This window comes from Protopterus annectens, chromosome 11.part0, assembly GCF_019279795.1.
Source record: "Protopterus annectens isolate FY-2018-M chromosome 11.part0, PAN1.0, whole genome shotgun sequence".
In the NCBI taxonomy this organism is placed as follows: Eukaryota; Metazoa; Chordata; order Ceratodontiformes; family Protopteridae; genus Protopterus; species Protopterus annectens.
The window spans coordinates 121090128-121112500 of record NC_056745.1 but is presented as its reverse complement, the minus strand read 5'-3'; the positions used below and the strand labels follow the sequence as shown (position 1 = coordinate 121112500).

The window sequence follows — 22373 nt, the reverse complement described above, 5'->3', positions numbered from 1 at the left end:
GTTCTCTCATGGCATGTAAGGTTTCCCCAAAGGAGAATTCCTCTGGTGGACAGGCAGATGGAATGGATTCTTCAGCATCTGAATCTTCATAAGTAGAAAAAGGAGCCTCTGGCTGGTCTGTAATGTCTGAGTCATCCGAAGAATCATCAGAGGACACTGGCTCGGGGGGCTCTGCTCTAGGTCTCTTTTCTGGGGGCTGAGAGGCCCTGTCTGTGTGGGATTGGGATCCCCTAATTAAGGATATTAAATCCTCAGCCAGAGTAAGCATTTGTGAACTAGAAGTGGGCCTGTGTGCGGGGGCTTAACAGGCACTGATTTAACAGTTTTGGCTGCTTTAGCCCTGGCAAAGGCCTTAATAGACATGGCTGCAGGAGGCCTAGCAGCACCACGTGCTGGGGTAGAGACATCCAAAGGAATGGTGTCTGATAAATCACTAGGAACCACAGTAGTAGGCAAAACTTCTGAGGCCAATTCAACTAAGGTAGCAGGAGCCTCAGTAGTAGTCATGGATTCGGCTGAAGATTGACCGGTTTTCTCGGTTTCGGCCGAAACCGAGACACTCGCGGCTTGCTTAACCGTGGTTTCGGCCGAAACCGCGGACCGCGAGTGTCGTTCTTTTTCTTTGCGTTTTTTAACAATTTGGGTAGTCGGAGGATCCGACGGCATAATGTACGCAAAATCTGAGCCGAAAAACTGTTCAGCAAACTCCGACCGATGCCTAAGCGTTCGTCGGTTGAAGGAAGCACAGGCCGAACAGGCTGCTACGTCATGGTCTGGGCCTAAGCAAGGCAGGCAGTAAGAGTGGAAATCTTTATGAGGTATTTGTTTCCCACAAGTTAAACAGTTATTGACTTTTTCTGACATCGGCTGAGGCAAGAAAGAGTCCCCAACGGGGTACTTAGCTTTTAGAAGTCTTGAGTAGTATTCGGTAGTAGTAATCTCTGGATCTGACCGACCGGCACTTGCGAACAGCTTCTGCTTCGGGCGCCGCGCGGCAAGAAAGACTGAGGAAAATGGCGTCGGCTGATGCCTTTATACCGAAGACCAGCAGAGATGACGTCGGGTGAAGTGCGACATCAGCCGAAGCTGGACCCAGACTTTGGAATCCGGCCGACCGAAGGGCTGCCTGACGACAGGACAACCCATTTGTTATGACTGCAGATGCATCCTTGAAGGACATCATCAGGGTACTTAGCTGTAGTTGACTTCAACTTTGTAGTCAGAAACAAAAAAGGTAAACTGTTGACCGGCACTCGTGCAAGAAATGCTTCTGCTTCGGGCTCCGCAGCAAGGAAGACTAAGGAAGTGATGTCGGCTGCCTCCTTTTGTATCAGACGCCTTAGACGTCCTTTACAACCGACGACAGCCAATGTCATTTTTACTTACCTTTGCTATTCTGGCCGATCGAAGGTTACCGAGAGACGGATAACCCATTGGTTAGGACTGCAACAGTGAAACACGATGGTCATCATCCGAGGACTTGACCCTCGAAAGCCTGTCGCGTAGAGCCTGGCCTGAAACGCAGATATTTCCTGCAAGATTACCTTACGGGGATGTGCAGATAAGCTTCTTTTAAGTCCTGGGTGGCTAGCCAGGAGTCCTTGGCTAGCATAGGAAGCAGCTGTTGGAGAGTAAGCATTTTGAACCTTGGAACCACCAGGAAGGAGTTGAGAATAGACAGATCCAGGATAGGGTGCAAGGAGTTTTCTTTTTTGGGTACCAGAAACACTCTGGAGTAAAAACCTTGTCCCCTTTGCTCTGCTGGGACAGGTTGAATAGCCTTGATATTGAGAAGAGAAAGTACTTGCTTTTGGGCCTCTGCCCACTGGTTTGGGGGGAGGTCTGACCATCTGCTTCGGGTTGGCAGTGAGTGGAAGTAGAATCTGTATCCCTGGGATACAATGTTCAAGACCCATCTGTCCTGGGTAATGTACTCCTAGTTTTTTGCATGCAGGGCGAGTTTTCTTCCTAAGGGTGCAAGTACTTGGGCAAGGCTTGGAAGAGTTAAGTATAAGTCATTGCGAGATTTTACCAAAGGAAGGTGGCTTACTACTCCCTGTTTTAGAGGTGGTTGCACTCCATTGCTTAGATCTGTGCATATCCCGAGACTGTAATCTTGGTGGTTTGCTGCCCCTGGGCTTGGACTAAGAAGGTCTGGGAGGGACTGGAAAGGACCAGTTCTTAGAAGGCCAATGCCTACTGAATCTCAGTGGCTGTACCTGTAGGAAATCTTTAACAGTTTGCATAGATTAACTTTTTCCTCCATCTTTTTGAGGATGACTTCTGCTTTACTGCCAAATAGGTGTTCTTGGTTTAATGGTGCATCTAGTAATTTTGCTTTGACATGGTCTGGCAAAATTTGTTCCTTAAGCCAAGCATGCCTTCTAAGAACAGACCCAGTGACAACAGCACTGCAAGATGCTTCTAAGGCATAAAAGCCACATTGCAAAGTGTGTTTTCCAACTTTGTTAGCAAAATACATTAACTCTTGTAAATCTTTATGTTCTGCGCTATCGGGAATCAACATAATTTTTTGTTTAATTAGCTCCATAATATGCTGCTGATACTTTAACATATGAAACTGACAATTTAAAGACCTGATGGCAAGAGCAGCAGAGGTGTATACCTTCTTACCCCATCTGTCTAAAGTCCTAGAGTCCCTGTCTGAAGGGGTAGGGTTTTTGGCTGTTGTAGCCTTAATGCCTTTAGGTCCCTGGGAAATGGTTTCTGGATCCGCAGTAGGATTCTTAAAGAGGAATTTGTGGGAGTCAGGTACTCTAATACCTGTCGGGTTTCCTGGGAGCTGGAGGCAAAGTATCAGGGGTAAGGCTGGATTCCAAGAAGACATTATCTACATTTTCCAGAACAGGAGGGATAGCTAGAGGCCTGTGCTGAGGCAAGTTTAAAAATTCCCAAAGTCTCTTTTTGGACTGTGGGTAGTCCTGGCACTCCCAGGGGAAATGTTCTTTAAGGGTATGCAGGGTTTCACCAAAAGAAAAATCATCTGGTGGGGAAGCAGAGGGAATGGAATCCTCTGCATCAGAATCCTCATAGGTAGATAAGGGTAAGTCCTGGTAATCAGAAGGATCAGAGTCAACAGACTCATGATCTGAAGTCAAAAGGAAAATCAGTTCTTGGTCTTTTTGAGGGGGAAGGCTGGCTTCCCCTAATTAAAGTTAAGATTTTCAGCCATTCAAAGCATTTGTTTCTGAGGCATGTGGGCCTGAGAATGCGCTTTGTTCGTCGGTATCCTAGGCATAATGCGAACTCTGCACCTGAGAAATTCGGTATTTTTGGTTTGAAACAAAGTCATCTGTTTAATATGAAAAACGGAAGGCCTGAATACACCCTCAGAAGCCGGTGTCTGCACAGCGGCTCCAGACCCATCCAAGGTAGAGACATCCGCAGGTCCCATACTCAAAGAAGCATCTCATGGCATACCGGACTCCGAATGGGTCTCAGTAGAGGCCTGCGAATCTGTAGAAGTGGGTATCAGGGGCTGCGAAAGTGCCTCACTGTGTACCGGTGGACTGGCTGCTAGCTTAACGGAAGCCTCATCAGCAGTTTTGGACCTTTGCAGTCTGTCTCTGTCTTCATCCTTACATTTTTTTTCAGAAGATCGGTATTTGGATGGCTTATCGAAGCCACTTCGGAATACGGAGAACGAGAGTGAAAGAATGTAGTGACAAAAATAGCCCGATGATGAATAGTTCAGGAATTGAACAAGGCACAAAACCGACAGTGAGGAACGTCGTGGTCTGGGCCTAATCAGGTGACACAGTAAGAATGAAAATCTCTGTGAGGCATTTGCTTTCCACAGGCAAGACAATTAACTTTTTCTGACATCGGTTAGAGCAAGAAAAAAGGGTGTCCAACAGGGTACTTATCTTTTAGAAGACTTCAGGTCCGAAACCCAAAAAACGAAAATTTCAGGAGGCGGCTGACCGGCACTTGCGAACTGCTTCTGCTTCAGGCACAGCATGGCAAGAAAAGCTGATGTAATGATGTCGGCTACATGCTTTATACCCCTTTTGACCGGACGTCATGGAAGAAGCGACCGCATCCGATGCAGAAATCCCAAGACTCTGGTATTCAGGCCGACTGAGGGCTAACCTGCAGGCAGATAACCCAAATGTGATGACTGCAACAGTGAAACACAAAGAACATCGTAGATACGTCCTGCATGACTCCCTTATGGGGATGTGCAGATAGGATTCTTTTAAGTCAAGGGTGACTAACCAGGCATCCTTGGCTAGCATAGGAAGAAGCTGTTGCGGGGTAAGCATTTTGAATTTTGGTACCACCAGGAAGGTGTTGAGAATAGAAAGATCCAGGATTGCGAGCCAAGAGCCCTCTTTCCTGGCTACCAGGAAGAGTCTGGAGTAGAATCCTTGACCCATCTGTTCTACTGGAACCGGCTGAATAGCTCTGACATTGAGCAGGAAAAGTACTTGGCTTTGAGCCTCTGCCCACTGGTTTGGAGGACGGTCTGGAAACCCGCTTGGGGTTGGCAGTCATGGAAATAAAATTTGTACCCCTGGGATACAATGTTGAGGACCCATTGGTTGTGTGTGATGGATATCCAGATTCTTGCATGAAGGCAAGTTTTCCTCCTAGGGGCACAAGCAATTGGGCAGGGCTGGGGAGTGGAGTAAAGAAGTCATTGTGAGTTTTTTCCGTAAGGAGATGCCTTCCACTCCCTGTTTTAGGGGTGGGGGCACTCCATTGCTTAGATCGCTGCATACCCACAGACTGTAGTCTGGGTGGTCTGTTAACCCTGGGTCTGGTTTGAGAAAACCTGGAGGGGGGCTGGAAAGGACCAGTGTTTGGAAGGGCAATGCCTACTGTACCTAGGGGGTTGCACTTGTAAGAATTCTTTAACAGTCTGCATAGACTTAGCTTTTCTTCCATCTCTTTGAGAACTTTTTCTGCTTTGGTGCCAAACAAACTGTCCTTGTTTAGAGGCGCATCTAATAACTTATTTCACATGGTCTGGCAAGGTCTGCTCCTTGAGCCAAGCATGTTTTCTCAGTACAGAGCCAGTGCCCGGCAAGATGCGTCTAGGGCGTCAAAGCCACACTGCAAAGTATGCTTGCTGACCCGGCTTGCAGAGTGCATGAACTCCTGCAAATCTTTATTTTCTGCACAGTCTGTAAAGGTTGCCACTCTTTGTTTAATAAGTTCCATAATATGTTGCTGGTACTTCAGCATGTGAAACTGACAATTCAATGCCCTAATAGCCAGAGTTGCCATGGTATATACCTTTTTACCCTATCTGTCCAAGGCTCTGGAATCACTGCCCGAAAGGGGTGGGGTTCTTGGCTGTAGTTGCCTTGATACCTTAAGGCCCCTGGGAAATGATCTCTGGGTCAGCAGTAGGATTCTTGAAAATAAATTTGTGAGTGTCAGGTACTCTGTAGCACCTGTCTGGTTTCCTAGGGGCAGGAGGTAAAGTGTCAGGAGTAAGACTGGATTCCATAAAAACATCATCATCCAGGACAGGGGGAATTGCTAAAGGCCTGTGCTGAGGCAACTCTAGGAATTCTCAGAGTCTCTTTTTGGACTGAGGATAGTCTTGGCATTCCCAGTGGAAATGCTCTCTTAAGGTATGCAGTGATTCACCAAAAGAAAAATCCTCTGGAGGGGAAGCAGAGGGAATGGATTCCATTGCATCTGAAACCTCATAAGCAGATAAGGGCATGTCTTCATAATCAGAAACCTCAGAGCCATCGGACTCCTGGTCTGTAGAAGCTGTAGGGGACTGGTCTCTCTTTCTCTTAACAGGGGAAGGCTGACTTCCCCTAATCAGCATAATAAGGTCTTCAGCCATTCTGAGTATTTGTTTTTGTGGCATGGCAGCAGGTGTATGCGCTTTGGTTGTCTGTTTTCTAAGTGCAGTGCGTACTCTGGGACTAAGAAACTCTGTAGTTTTAGATAAAAAAAAGAAGTCGTCGGTTTGAGTCGAACATCGGTAGTGTGAAGAACTGCCTCAGAAGCCGGTGCCTGCACAGCGGCTCTGGACCCATCCAAGGGAGAAACATCCGCAGGTTCCATAGTCGAAGAAGAGTCTCGCGACATACTCCGAATGGGTCTCAGTAGAGGCCTATGAATCCAATGAAGTGGGCATCAGGGGCTGCGAAAGCGCCTCACTGTGTACCGGCGGACTGGCAACTAGCTTAACAGAAGTGTCGGCAACTTTGGACCTATGCAGTCTGTCTCTGTCTTTATCCTTACTTTTTTTCAGAATATTGGTAGTCGGATGGCTTACCGAAGTCATTTCTTAATACGGAGATAGAGAGCAAAAGAATTCAGTGACAAAAATAGCCAGACGACGAATGCTTCAGGCATTAAACAAGGCACAAAACCGACAGCGAGGTACATAGTGGTCTGGGCATAAACAGGTGACGCAGTAAAAATGAAAATCTCTGTGAGGTATTTGCTTTCCACAGGGAAGACAATTGTTAACTTTTTCTGACATCGGTTAGAGCAAGAAAAAAGGATGCCCAATGAGGTATTTAGCTTCAGAAGACTTCAGGATTATTCAATTCGTAAACAAAAATTCAGGTAGCAACTGACCGGCACTTGCAAACTGCTTCTGCTTTGGGCTCCTTGGCAAGAAAGATGGATGAAATGGCGTCGTCTGCCTGTTGTTATACCCCTGACAACCTGACTTCGGTCCTGGAGCAACAGCATCCGACGCAGAAATAATAAGTCTCTGGTATTCGGGGCGACTGAGGGCTACCTGCAGGCAGATAACCCTAGTGTGATGACTACAACAGTGAAACACGAAGAACATCTCCCTGGTTTTGAGGTGGAGGTAGTCCACTGATTAGATCTCTGCATTCCCTGTGGCTGCTGTCTGGGGGGTTTGGTTCCCCGGAGTCTGGGCTGGACTGGCTTAGTGGGAGCAGGAAAGGACCAGTGCTTGGTGGGACAATGCCTGCTGAACCTGGATGGCTGGACCTGTATGAAATCCTTAACTGTCTGCATAGATTTTGCTTTTTCTTCCATCTTTTCTAAGACCTGTTCTGCCTTAGTGTCAAATAAGTTGTCTTTGTGCAAGGGGGCATCAAACAATTTAGATTTGACATGGTGTGGCAAGGGCTGTTCCTTAAGCCATGCATGCCTCCTAATGACAGATCTGGTGACTGCTGCCCTGCAAGAAGCTTCTAGGGCATCAAAACCACAGTGCAAAGTGTGTTTAGTTACTTGACTTGCAGAATGCATTAACTCTTGTAAGTCTTTAGATTCTGCACAAGCAGGAAAGGAAGACATTTTTTGTTTGAGGTGTTCCAGTGTATGTTGCTGAAATTTTAGCATATGGAACTGACAATTTAGTGCCCTGCAAGAGTAGCTGAGATGTATACATTTTTACCCCATCTGTCTAGTGCTCGGTAGTCCCTATCTGAGGGGGTGGGATTCTTAGCAGAGGTTGCTTTAATCCATTTAGGCCCTTGAGAACTTACCTCAGAGTCAGCAGTAGGATTTTTAAAAATAAATTTGTGAGAGTCAGGGACTCTAGAGTCCCTGTCGGGTTTTCTGGGTCCATGAGGGAGTCAAGCTAGATTCCAGGAAAATATCCTCCACAACATCCAGGACTGGGGGGCTGGCCAAGGGTCTGTGCTGTGGAAGATCTAAGAATTCCCCAAGTCTCATTTTAGACTGGGGGTAGTCCTGACTCTCCCATTGGAAATGCTCCCTTAAGGTATGAAGGTTTTCCCCAAAGGAAAAATCATCTGGGGGAAGAGGCGGAAGGGATGGAATCCTCTGCATCAGAATCCTCATAAGTAGAGAGGGGTTGCATGTCTTCACATTCAGATACATCAGAGTCATCTGACTCTTGTTCAGACAAAACTACAAGGGACAGATCTCTCTTCCCTTTGGAGGGGGGGAGCTTGGCTTCCCCTTATCAGCATGATAAGGTCTTCTGCCATTTTAAGCATTTGAGACTGAGGCAAGGAAGGAGGTGCCTGATATTGGGTTGTTTGTTTCTTGGGTGTGGTTCGTTCCCTGGGCCTAAGAAACTCGGTCGTTTTCAAAAGAACGGTATTCGCAAAAGACATCGGTTTCTGTCGAGAATCGGTAGTGCAAAGGACTTCCTCGGAAGCCGGTGCCTGCTCAACAGCTCCTGACCCATCCAAGGTAGAGACAACTGCAGGATCCTTAGTTGAAGAAGAGTTTTGCAGCATACCGGACTCCGAAAGGGCCTTGGTAGCGGCCTAAGAATCCACAGAAGCGGGCATCAGGGGCTGCAAAATCACCTCACTGAGAACCGGAGAACTGACAACTAGCTTAATGGAAGCGTCGTTGGTAAGTTTGGACCTATGCGGTTTGTCTCTGTCTTTATCTTTACATTTTTTCAAAAGATCTGCTCTCGGATGGCTTACCGAAGCCATATCGGAGTTGGAGGAGTGTAAGCGAAATTATCTATCTACAATAAGGGCCCAACGACAGATAGTTCTGGCATTGAACAAAGCAGAGAAGCGACAGCGGGGGATGTTGTGGTCTGGGCATAAACAAGTGACGCAGTAAGAATGAAAGCCTCGGTGTGGTATTTGCTTTCCACAGGCGAGACAATTGTTAACTTTTTCTGACATCGGTTAGTGCAAGAAAAAAGGATTCCCAACAGGGTACTTAGCTTTAGAAGACTTCAGCTTCAAATTGGTAGATGAAACTCCGAGTAGTGGCCAACTGGCACTCGTGCAAACTACTTCTGTTTCGGGCTCCATGGCAAGAGAGACTAATGTAATGGCATCAGCTGCCTTACTTTATACTACTGACAACCTGACGTCAGTCCTGAAGCAACAGCAACCGATGCAGAAATACTAAGCCTCTGGTATTCGGGCTGGCCGAGGGCTACCCTGGCAGAGATAACCCAAATGTGATGACTGCAATAGTGAGACACGAAGAACATCTGAGGAGACTAATAACTGGTCCACGTGTTCAGGTGAGAAAGAAGGCTTGATGACGGATAAAAGAGTTTGACAAGAAAAAAGTGATTTTGAAGTAAGAAACCACAATGACAGTCCCCCAAAGCACAAAGTTCTTCCCCTAACACACAAAAATCTACAATGTATGTACAAACAGTCAAAAAACAGTTTGTTTACACAAGCATTCACAAGTAAAAATATCTTGACAAGTAACAGTCCAAGAAAATGAATCCTCCTAGCTTAAAATAAAATACTTCTCAGAAAAAAAACACTTTCTTCTGAAAAACAAGTAGTGGAAGGTTTTCCCCTGCAGGGAACTTAACTGGTCAGCCATGAAATATCACTGACTGACTGTCATTATCATGAACAAAAGGAGTGCCCTTTGACAGCAAAGAAAGCTCTGAAGTTTTTGCCTTTTATATGGAGCTCTGCTTGAGTTCCTAGCAGTTAGGAAGCATGCAACATGCATTTAAGTTTTGAAAAGCTGGTGGGTAAATCATATCCTTGTCAGGATATAACCCTAATAGCTTAGGATACTGCAACAGTGATGTAATGCTAAACATCTACATATTATTATATAAAATGCACTGGACTGTTTTTCCAGACACCATGAACTGAGAAAAGGCATGGCAGCCAGTATCAACAGCTTTTGTTGAAGGCTTACCTCATCAGATATATGATCAAATCAAAAAGCTATACTTAATTTGCCAAAATTAGGATTACATGACATAGTGAGTCAACATTATGTGGCAGATTACACAGTAAAAAAGAAAGAAACAAAGACAAATTAGTGGGTGTGCAATTACAACTGTACAAGACAAACTTTAAAGGCAGAGGGTCTCAACAGGCATTTAGACCTCATCAACAAACTCCTGCAAAATACCATCAAGGTAAAATTCATCAAAAATCAGAGAAATGCACAATATGATTAAAATTCAGATATTTGCTTCAACTGTGCGCGGGTGGCCACTGGTGGGAAAAATGCACTTTTATGCAACCCATTCAAGCAGTTGAACAACTTGCACACAACTCAAATCCATTTCTTCAGAGTCAAACTTCAAGGCAGAATTTACAATAACCCTCAACTTGGACCACTGTTTAGCAATCACCTTCCTGGTAACAAGATAAACAGGAATGATATGGACATGAATCACAGCTATTTTCCTTACTACTGGTAGACCAGGAAGTTCATTTTGTTTAAATAAAAGTATACCTTTTTTTTTCCACAGAATGTGAAACTACTCGTTCAATGGTAGCACTACCAGATGCTAAAAATGTTAGTATGTCAAAAATTACAATTAAAAGAAAAGGAGTCTCAGGAATACCAATTAATTTTCCAGAGACTGCTCCAATAATGAACTCAGACTGGCCTTTTAAAAGACAAGTCATGCATTTATTGAGGGAACTTCAGCTCCATTACATTTTTTTTTTAGGCAGAGCTCTATAACGTAAACTTAGATGCATTTACTCTAGCTCTGATGTGGTTTTAAATATTTTTAGTGAATCACCAGTTTCACAAATAAACTATGTGACGAGTAAGTAGTTTTTCCCACCTTAGAAAATTAATGAATTACTAGAGCCATACATAATGAGAAACTTCTTTGATGTGTTCCATCACACCTTTACACCTGCCATGCCAATTAGTTCAGTTTCATAAAAGATGCTTAATCTATTAAATAACCTGAAAACCTCACAGGCCCCTCCCACAAGTAGCACAATACCTTTTCTCTGCAGAAACAGAGAAAGGAAATGAACCCATAATAGCACTGCTCCAGCAAGTTACAAATAATCCCGTCAAAACCTTTTTTTTTCGCACAGCCATTAAAAACTGCTCAATTTCATTACAAGAAATGTTGACATTTCAGAATCATGCTGAAGAGTATGAAAAGGTAAGTACATACATGATGGCCACTGGTGTTTACCATTGTCACTTTGGGGCCATTTGGATGAATGACTAGTCAAGCCCACATTCATTCTTACCTCAACTGGGTTCAAGCTTATTCATGTTTATATTTGGTACAAAAATATAGTAAAATAAAATTTAACTGACTGGTATATGTCACTTATGTTTCCAAAATCATAAAGCTTATATGATTAATAAATGTGAAATCTATTTACACAATTCATGTAAAAATGTTACTATCCCCTAATGAACCACTAAAACCTGAGCAACCATTTGCTTTTGCCGAACCATCCTCATCAAAAAAGTGCTGACTTTTTCTACCAATACAACAAAACAAAGTTCTATGGACTGGCATTTTAAATGTAATACTTTTGTAGCTGCACTGTACACTTATGCCAATGTTACTAATGTTTCAAACTGTGTGGTCAATGCTCATATACCTCATGCTTATCATTCTGGAAATCCCTTTGTTGCTTTCCGTTTCTGAGAATGATAATTGGAAAAGTACAGGCAAATCATTAACTGTCAGCCAAGCCACAAGGTATCCTGTGAGTGACTACAACCAGGTGATATTTCAACTAATAAAAACATCTAGAGGCTATGAATGTTAGAACAAAACTGATGCTGCTAAAGTGAGAGTCAGTTTATGCAGCATGAACAGAAGAACGCACTCTAGATCAGGACTGCAAGGAATGGTAATGCTACAAGACTACTGTGTGTGTGGAAACCAGTCATCCAGCTAACTGGTCAGGGAACTGTTATGTTGGATAAGTTGATCCACTGAAAAGACATGTTAAAGAGAAAGAATTAAGATGTTTGACGTTAAAGAGAGTCAACTATTAAGACCAAAAAAGTTTTAAAAATCCAGATGGTAAAACTGATGCATCCTGGCTATATTATTATTTAGAAAGTGATGCGCTCAGTGTACTAACAATAATGTTATGTCTTGGGAGATACTTCCAGCTTATGGAGCAGCTGAACTCATTTGGGAGCCAAGAAAAACATGTAAACTGCTGGAAGTTTTGAATAATGCAACTTCTGAACCTGTTAATCACATTACAGTAGGAATAACTGCCATGTGTACTGTGGTTCTTCAGAACTACATTGACATTGTGCTAGCTTTTAAAGGTAGGATGTGCACTCTCATAACAACAGAGGACTGTTCATTCATTCATTCAGCAACTTAGATATTAAACAAAAGATGGCAGCTGCTTACAAACAAGAGAGCCTACTAGCTCTCAGTGGCCACAGTTATCCACTCTCTTTCAGTCTGGGGCAGAGGCATTTTAAAATGTTGTATGCTGATTTCTATTGCAGCTCCTGCATTACTTTCAGTTATTTTTCTTTTTATCATAAGGCTGAGAAAATAAAAAGGATATTTGCAAAATCCACAAACTGATATAATTGATAACTTCACCATTAGGCAATGATTATGAAACAAAAGTATTTACAAGCTTTGCAAAAATGTGTGACAGTGTTATCAAAGACAATTACAAAGAGAAAAGATTTTTGATTTTTTGTCTTACTATTTCAGGAATTCAAGATGCATTTGTGCTAATCCTAGCTAAACAAATACTAACTGCATTACAGCCTCGAAAAAGAAATGCACATGTAAAACTTAAGGAGGAGTAATATGTGGGGGACTGTTAAGGAAAAAAATATTTAAATTCAAAATAGAGGCAGACTGGAATCCATCTTGATTTAAAATAGGATCTGCCACATATGTTTATACACATAGTTGCGAACAATTTGGAGGTCAGCAACTCACCTAAGGTATGTGTCTGGGATATGGAAGTAAACAGTAACATTTGACAAATAAAACAAGCAGAAACAGGAAGGATGCACACATACTGGACAGGAGGCACCCCACTTGAGAACTCAAATGGAGAGCTAGGCATTATGAAGCAGGAGTGCCAACTACTGCACCAATGAGATGGGTAAAAATTCAGCCTACATCATAAGCACCGACACTAAAATGCTAGCCTGAAATACAAGAAGGAATGTGATGAGAATAAAAATAATGTTCTCCCAGATGCCCAGAACAGACAAACGATAGTTTATACAACTCACAGAAATTTCAACACATCCTCAGCTCAGCAGGGAAAGAGATCTACATCTAGCTGCTATATGCCAGCTCCTGTAAGCAGAAAATGCTGGTTACTTTAGAAAAGAATGGACTCGTCTGATCACAGTGGGATTCAGTTTACTTGCTTGAAGATCAACAAATATTAGACAAAGACAAAATAAAGCTGTTAAGTACTTAAACCAAAATATTTAATTATCCAGTCAGAAAGAGTGCAGTTCAACAACCATCTCAAACATGACGACACAGCCATAAGGAAGAAGCATCTTTTGGTTCTGAAGATGAAAACCCGGGAAACATCTTTCTCTTTCTAGTAAATTTGATTACTCTAACTATGAAATATTTTGAAATATCTACCTAGCTGAAAAGGGACTTTATTTCCTGTCAAACTGCTCCGGCTAGACCTTCCACTCTTTCCTTTTGTATGCCTCCTCCTCCTTCCAGATAGAGGTGCTGCAGGAGGAATGATAACTGGCGGTGGAACCTTCCCCATTCTTGTATACAACTCCTCTATTTCCTGCCTTTGACGAGCTTGCAGTTCTTGGATTTCTTTCAGATGTCTAACAAACAAAGAGAAAAAAAAGGCATTAGCTAAGTAATGCTCAACTTGTCATTTGTTTTAATAAATTTCACTGGTGTGTAGAAAGAGTAACAATTCCTGATGCAGCATCAGACATTATAATGGCAGTGATGCAAATACTCAAAATTTCACTCTGACATTTTTGCCATTAATAATTACTGGCAGTATAGGACCAAGCCACAATTGCAAAGTGATGAATATAGACTTAAAAATTCTGTAATGTAGAGGCTGCATCATGCTATATAGTATACTCAAGAAAGTACAGTTGTACAAGTAAATTACCATAACAGTAGCTGTTTGAATACATCACTGCTACAGTAAGCTGTGTGAGCCATCCTAAGGAGAACTGGAGCAGCTAGCCAGCATCCAAAGCTTTAGGGCACCTTTCTTGTGCCCTAACTGCAACCCTGCATGAAGGAAGCAGGACAAAATCAAAGGCTACGGCTCCCTTCAGTGCTTTTTGGCCTCGGAAGGAAGAGACTACAGCGCTGACAAACAGGCTCCACACTAATAAAAATCAACCTAGCATAAAATAGGGGACTGGAGGGAAGGTGCAACTACTGCAGCAGTGATCTAGTTGAACTATTATAAACTTACTCACACAACTGTACTATATTCATCATTAGATCATGGCTGCGGTAACCTAAGCTATATGTGCACAAATATCAGATCTTAGAAGGCAAGGGAGGAGGAAGATGGCTTGTAGTCCAGGTGCCCCTAGAGAACTGTCCTGTCAAAGCCTGCTGTGGACTTACAGAAAGAATCTAGTCTGTAGTGCTGGCTAAAGATAAACACAGATGAACAAGCTGCTGACTCAAGTATACTGCCAGAGTCTGCCTCTTTCCAAAAAACACAGAAGTTGCCAGAGCCTTGGTAGAATGGGCCCTAACCTTGCCTGGAAGTGACTTATTAAGGTGAGAATAATAACATGAAATAGCAGGGGGCAACAATGTAGAAATTGAATGTTTAATCACTGCTTGTCCATTTTTCTTACCTTCATAGGAGATAAACATCTGGTCAGCAATCCTACAAGTATTTGTCCTGTCAATGTGTTGAGTACATAAAATTGTTTTGCCCTTATTTTATGGCATAGGGAAGAAAACAGGGAGATGAACAGTCTACATTAGTGTAAACAATGAAACAACCCTAGGAATAATGGAAGGATTTGTTCTCAAAGTAATTTTGTTTTTATGAAAAATGAGATGGGGATGATTTACTGCAACATCTTGTAACTCGGATAATTTTCTTGTAGAAGTCAGTGCAATATGTAAGACTGTTTTCCGTGAAAAGAACTTCAAATTAGCCTTATGAGAAAAATCAAAAGGAAACAATGTAAGATTTTCTAAAACAAAATTAAAATCCCAAGAAGGAGCTAAATGCCTTCTAGTTAGCCAGATATGCAAGACTCCTTTCAAAACTGCTGGACTTAAAAGCTGGGTAGAAAGGGGAATTCTTAGGATAGAAAAGCAGATATGGCCAAGAGATTAATCTTAATGTAAGAAAAGCCAGAGGATAATTCCTCACAAATACTGCAGAACCAGAGACACTTGGGCCCACAAAGGGTCCTGGCTACTTTGGCAAAAACTAGAAAATAGTTTCCACTTATCCATATATGATTTTCTAGCAGCATTTTTTGTCTCCTTTAATAACTGCTGCACATCCTCTGAAAAACGCTGTCTAAAAGGTATTACAATTCTACCATTAAGTCAGTTGATTTAAGAAGTTGAAAACTGAGGTGCATCCAACAAACCCTGACCTGTGAGAGTATGCTCATTCAGTGAGGAAGCTTGTGGCAATTGCCCTTGGCCATTTACAAAAGAAGGAAGCAGCACTGTTTTTGTCTGTGCCAAAAGGGAGTCACCACAATTACCTTTGGGGATTCATTCTGTATCAAAAGTACAGATGTGCAAGTTGCCCTTACCCATAACGGTACAGGTTCAAATTCCTCATTGCTGCAGTAACCTTTAGGCTACATGGGTTGTGTCCTGCCTGGAACACTATTACCAACCAGCTTCCAAAAGTTCTGGCTGCCTACAACAAACTTTCACGATGACTGCTGAATGGACAGCCCTGTGGAAGGAAATCAAAAGTAAGAGTGAAGCTTTCTTTAGAACTTTCTTGTCCAAAAATAACACAGGAGCGTACACATCCCAAACCTCTAAAAGATGTACACAACAAATAACTTTACATCTCAACAACTAACTATACACAGAAGTAGGAGGATGGAGGGAGGGTGGGTGCATGGAGCTACTGCAGTAGTGAGGAATTTGAACATATTTTGTAATGAGTATGCTTTGCTCTGACAAATGTAAGATTTCTGGAGGAATAAGGAGTGCAGAAGAGCCACCTAAAAGCCATCAGCATGCACAAAGGGTATGATTTGGTACCCCCATTAGTTAATATACCACATCACTGTGGTTATGTTTGCAATTATCTGAGGATATCCAGGGGAACAGATGAGGAAATTCTACGGCATGGATCATAGTCAACATCCCATTGACATTTATGTGATTTGGTCTGTCTACAGAAACTGCCCCAAGTGAAATCTGTGGCATCTGTAGCTACAGACTGGCTTGGAGGCAGAGGAGAAAAGGGGACACCTGGATTTGCTTCTGTCTGTAGTCTCCACTATTCTAGTTCCTTTCTGGCAAAGACCAAAACTGGTATCTTAAATTCCAGAGGATGCAAATGTTGAGCCACTGAATCTTTTGCATGTGTAACTTGCCAAAAGGAATCATGGGAATCACAGAAGCCATGAACCCCAAGATCCTGAGATACTCTACGGTTGAAATCTGAAACCTATAGGAGAAGCTCAGGAAAGTTTCTACATAAAAAACACCTTCCATGTTAAAAAGCCTCTTCTGCTGAGAGGTGTCTATAAGACACCTGAGAAAGACAATACTGTGTGATGGGGTCAAGGACTTCTGAACCTGGAATCGCAGATTGGTTAAGAGAGAGAAGAAATCCATTATAATAACTCTCTATATCTGGGAAAAGAGTATGCAAAGATGAACAAGTCATCTAAATATGGAAAATGTGAATGCCATTCAGTCAGCAGAGAGCTACAACTGAAGCTATACTCTTTGTAAACGCCCCTGGAGCTACAGATAATCCAAAGATTAATGCAAAGAACTAACACGACGCTGGCATAGAAAATGTGAGATATTTGCTGAAGCCTGTGTCTATGGGAACTTGATAATAAGCATCTTTTAGCTCTAATGTTACCAAAATACTCCCTTTGAGGAATGAAAGGTAACAGGATTCTGAAGGGTCAACAGCTTGAATTTTGGCACTTTCACATACAGATTTAGAAAGGAAAGATCTAGAAATGGTCTCTAAGAAGTCTCTTTCTTTGGTACAACAAACATTCTGGAATAAGAAGCCTTTGACCCTTTGAATTAATGGCTGTGGTTGTAGTCTGAGTTAAATACTGAAAAAAACTGAGGAAATAAACTCTGGTTCAGAACATTGGGATGGAACTCCCCTGAAAGGAGGCATTTGTATCCAGTGCCAAATGCATCTCTCTTGAGCCACTTTTAGCACCCAAGAGTCAATCAATCTGTTGACAAAGGGGAATGTACATAGCTAAGTTCCTGGTACAGATTGAGACAGATAGAGGGGTAGGTAGGGAAGGGGAGGGGGTAATGCTGGCATAGTCAAGTCGTTATGATGTGGTAGACTGTCCCTTTTTTGGTAGAGATCCTTGTTCTTTCCCTCCTGCCATCTCTTTTTGGCTCACTGTGGCTTGAGAAAGCAGGATTTGTTTGTTCGGTTATTTTAAGATGGAAGTTACATAAGTGGAGGCCTGAAAAAATATTAGAAAAACTCTGCATTAATTTCCTTTATCATCAAATTGAGGACCCGAGTAGCAGATGGTTCAAACAAAGCCTCTTTATTAATTTAAAAATTCAGACTTTACCTCATCAGAAAACTTGGGATTATACACCCCAGGCATATCTTCTCAACACTGTAGTAGTAGTAGCAGTGGCCCAAGACACAGTATCTGCTCAATCACACACACTTAGGCATATTTTGGTATTTAAAATTTTATGTTCAGGAGGAAGTTTAGCAGATGATTCTCTCAAACCTTTCACAGAAAATGATAAATGTTAACATTTATGTCTGATAGTTAAGAATTCTATATACCAAAGTGGAAGAAAATATTATCTTACCAAATCTGTCCAATATATTTCCTTCTATGCACACAGGGAAAGGACAGGAGGAAAACGAAAAGCCTATTCTCATCTGGCGAAGATGCGGTTACAGCCGCAGAGCCAGACGAAGTTGTAAAACAAAGGATTGCTAGTTTGAGAAACTTTGTATATTCCATCTGCCTTTGTAGGAACTGAAGTCAGAGAGTCAGGATTACTACAGGCAGCATTAAATACATCCTCAAGGCTGGCACAATAGGAGGTATGGGAGTGGAATGAGGAATAGCTGCTTGTAACATAATATATTCTCAATTTCAGGAGAACATTCACCTGTTCCCATAAAAACACCTCATTCATCCTGGCTATTGTCTGACAGAAGTAAAATTCTTCCAATTGTGTGTGTGTGGGGGTGTTGGTTGCTAGGAATAAGCTTCTTCCAAATTACAGATTTGAGGTTGGAAATCTGCCGGAGAAGAAGCCCTGTCTCGGTCTATATCAGAATCCTCTGACATATTTTCTTCAATAATTTCTCTGCTGAGATTTTCAAGTCAGGTTTCCAAGCACCAGAATTAAAAAGTTATGTACTCACCATAACGTTCCATTTGAGTAGTTCTACTTCATTCGTCTTCAACCTGTGGGATACTGGATCCGAGCTGGCAGAGTTACTAGCATCTGCTCCGAGCTCCAAGCTCCTCCCCTTACCCATAATACAACTCCAACCCCCAGATCAAGTTTGCTGAACCTTATACTGATAACCCTACCTGAAAAAATACTTGTGACCTATAACTGCAGCCCGTAGACTGTTCATATGCCAAGGTCCAGGAGAAGGAGGGAGGGAGGGACGGTTGAAGACAAACAAAGTAGAACTACTCAGATGGAACGTTATGGTGAGTACATAACTTCTTTATCTGAAGTAGTTTACTTTATTTGGTCTTCAACCTGCGGGACAGAGGTCCCCAGCTACAAAACGTCTGGGAGGCCCTCATGGAAGGATATTCCGGACCATCGCGGAACCAAAGGATGCTCTCCTTCTGGAAGTTAAATCCAATTTGTAATGAGAAATAAATGTATGAGATGAGGACCAAGTAGCTGCAGAACAAATATCATCCAAAGACACACTAGACCAAAAAGCCGCAGACGTAGCCATCGATCTAGTGGAATGAGCTCTCACCTGACCTGGAGGAAACATGCCTCTGTCCTTATAGACCTAAAGGATGCATGAAGAAATCCATCTAGCAATAGTGACCTTAGAGATAGATTCCCCAAAAAAGGTTTATAGAAGGATACAAATAATTGATCAGATTTACGGAAATTTTTTGTCCTGTGTAAATAGAATCATAACTGGCTATGAACATCCAGCAGGTGGAGTTTGTATTCCATCTTGTTAGCAAACTTAGGAAAGAACACAGGCAAATTGATGGTCTGATTGATATTGACTGGTGATGCCACCTTAGGAAGAAAGGATGGATTGGTCTGGAGGGAAACCCTATCTTTGTGAAAAATCATGTAAGGAAATTTGATGGACAAGGCCTGCAGTTCTGAAACCCTTTTGGCAGAGGTAATAGCCACCAGAAAAGCTGTTTTCCAAGACAAATATTTCAGATCTACTGTTGCAGCAGGTTTGAAAGGCGGTGCGACCAAAGCTTGAAGAACCATAGTAAGGTCCTATGGGGGAACAGGATCCTTGACCGGGGGGTGTAACAAAAAGGTGCCTTTAATAAAGGCTTTACACAGTCTGGAGGAGGCTAGAGAAGCAGAATTCTCACAGACAAGAAAATGAGAAATGGCTGCCAACTGAACAGTGACAGCAGAAGAACTAGCTCCGTGTTGAAAAATATCAGCTAGAAAATCAAGAATGGTGGAAATTGGAGCTGTGAAGGGGTCTAAACTCCTTTGAGAGGCCCAAAGGGAAAAACGTTTTCACTTGCTGCGATAAACCTTCTTGGTGGAAGACTTATGAACAGTCACCAAAACAGACCTAACTGAGGAGGATAATCCAGAAGTCCTAGCAATCACGGGAACTGCTGTGAGCTTCAAAATGTCCAGATTCAGATGAGGAACCCCCAAAGGGTGTGAAATCAGATCTGAATGGGATCCAAGACAGATCCAGAAGGTGAGACTGAAGGAAGGGGAAACCATACCTGGCGAGGCCAAAACGGGGCAATGAGGACCACTTTGCTCCCCAGTCGACAAGCTTTCTGTAGAAACCTCAGAACAAGAGGTACCGAAGGGTAAGCATACAGAAGACCGGGAGGCCAAGCATGTACTAGTGGACTCCCCCGGCAAGGGGTTCAGAGCAAAAAACTTGCTGCACTTCGCATTGGAAGGTGATGCAAAGAGATCGCGGCAAGGTTGACCTCACTCACAGAAGATGTGTTCTGCTACTGAAAGATTCAGAGACCACTCGTAAGGCATCAGAATAGTCAGACTTAGCCTGTCCACTAGGATGTTGGACCTTCCTGGAATGTGCATTGCGATGAGAAATCGACTGGTGGAGATCACCCCTTCCCACACTCTCATGGCCTGACAACAAAGGGGGTAAGATCTGGTCCCCCACTGTTTGATGATATACCAGACCACTATCATGTTGTCTGATTGAATTGCAATCATTCCCAGAGGAAGACAGACATGAAGGGCCTGCAACACTAGAAGGACCACCCTCATCTCTGGGACATTTATGTGCAAGCTGGTCTCTACAGGGGACCATAGGCCTTGGACTGCCCTGCCCGAACAATGCCCCCCCCATCCAAGTTGGGAGGCATCTGTGGTCACTTTGGCTGGGGCTGGAACAAAGGGTCAGCCCTCCAAAATGGCCAAACACATCCACCATATGAGGGACGACTGACGGACTCGACTGAGTTGAACTGGATATGCCAATGGCAGTTCCAGCAGGGACCATTGTACAGCTAGAGTCCACTGTAGAATTCTCATGTGTAACCGGGCACACGGGAGAAGTGTTATGGTTGCCGCTACTCAGCCTAAGACCCTCAACACAGATTCTGCCGTTGGGAGATGAGAATGGTAGATCAGGGAGACATGCATCCTCAGGTTTTGCACTCTCTCCGAGGTCAGGAAGATTTTGCACTGTATCTGTCCTTGCGTCAAAGTAGTCCATCACATGTATAGGTTCTAGGAGTGATTTTGGATGTGTTGATTGTGATCCCCAAATGCAGGGCAAGAGTCAGGAAAAAATCCCTGGTTTGGGAGAGTAGACACCTGGTGGGAGCAGTGAGGAGCCAATCGTTAATGTACGGGTAAGACCTGAATCCCCTGAAGCCTCAAATGAGGCGCTACCACCACCATCACTTTGGTGAACACCCCTGGGGGCTGTGGTGAGACCAAAGGGTAGGGCTCGAAATTGGTAATGATTGACTCCTAGCCGTAAGCGGAGGAACCTCCTGGAGCTTCTGTGCATCCTTATGTGATACTAAGCATCCTGGAGGTCTAACGAGTACATCCAGTAGCTCTCTTGCAGGTATGGCATGATAGACTGTAGTGTGACCATCCAGAACGTCTCTTTGGCAGCTGACAGGTTCAGGGTAGAAAGGCCCAGAATGGGTCTTAAGTCCCCCGTTTTCTTTGGCACCAAAAAGAACCTGGAGTAGATGCCTGATCCGGACTGATCTGGGGGGACGGGTTCGATGGCTCATTTTTCTAGCAGCTTGGAAATTTCCTGTGCTGCTGTCTCCCTTTGCATGGGTTGTATGTCCAGGAGATGTTTGGGAGATTTGGGGGGACTCACAAAGGGGACAGAGTATCCCCTGGATATGATCTGAAGCACCCAGCGGTCTGATGTTATGGACTCCCATACCGCTAGGTGCAAGGACAATTGTCCCCAGACTGCCTCCAGACTAGAGCAGTCGGGCCACCCCTCACGATTGCTGCCCGGGTCTGTCCAAGAAAGGTTCACGAGACCCAAAATTCCTCTGACCCTCTCTGCCTCTGGGTCAGCGTCCATTCTGTCCCCCTCTGCCTCTGGGGTAAGAAGAGCCCTGAGTTTCTCGGGAATACTGTGACTTCCAGAACCACATCTTCTTTTGCCCTCTCTGGTTCCGGGAAAAGGACCTTTGAGGGTTCGAGAAGCGGATCCTGATGGCAGACAGTGTCTTCCTGTCCTCCTCACTCTGGGACTAACATCTCTGACGATTTTACCAAAGAGAGTAGAGCTGTCATAAGGGGCATTGGCAAAGGACGCCTTGAAAGGTTCTGAAAATTGACAATCTGAGCCAGGCATTGCGCCTCATGGACACGCCGGACCCAGCCGCCCTAGCCGCTCCTTCAGTAGCATGCGATAGGAGTCGCATGGCTGTGTTGGAGACTGCTTTCAAAGTGGCTATCCTCACAGAGAACGAGACCCTGTCCTCCTGCAACATGGACTTGGAGGGAGGCTCCTCCAGCTCCTTTACCAGGTCGTGTTGGAGTCTGGTGACATGGGCCAGGTAGTTCAGCGCCCTAATAGAAAAGGAAGCTGAAGCGTAAACCCACTTAACTAGGCGGTCTATCATCTGCGACTCTCGGTCAGGAGGATGAAACGAGGAACTCTCCTGGGCAAGTTCCTTCTTCATGGCTGCTGCTACCACCATAGCATTTACGGGGGAGCCCTTGTTCCATGCTGGCCTATCCAAGGGAGGACTCAACATTTTGTCATTTGTCATGTCTTTTTAGAATTTGTTCCATGGTGTCCGGCTCCTTCCATGCCCACGAGGTGACCAGGTCCACCAAAGGA

The 22373-nt window shown here is 43.7% G+C and overlaps 1 protein-coding gene across 1 annotated transcript in view; it reads right to left on the bottom strand.

The window, feature by feature from the left end:
• The window catches only part of LOC122815199 (serine/threonine-protein kinase WNK1-like), a 3137204-nt gene that overhangs the window by 480413 nt on the left and 2634418 nt on the right, over nucleotides 1-22373 (bottom strand). The window contains exon 17 of the mRNA XM_044087493.1: nucleotides 13274-13476. Within this exon, the coding sequence (XP_043943428.1) occupies nucleotides 13274-13476 (203 nt within the window). The remainder of the gene's footprint in view (nucleotides 1-13273; nucleotides 13477-22373) is intronic.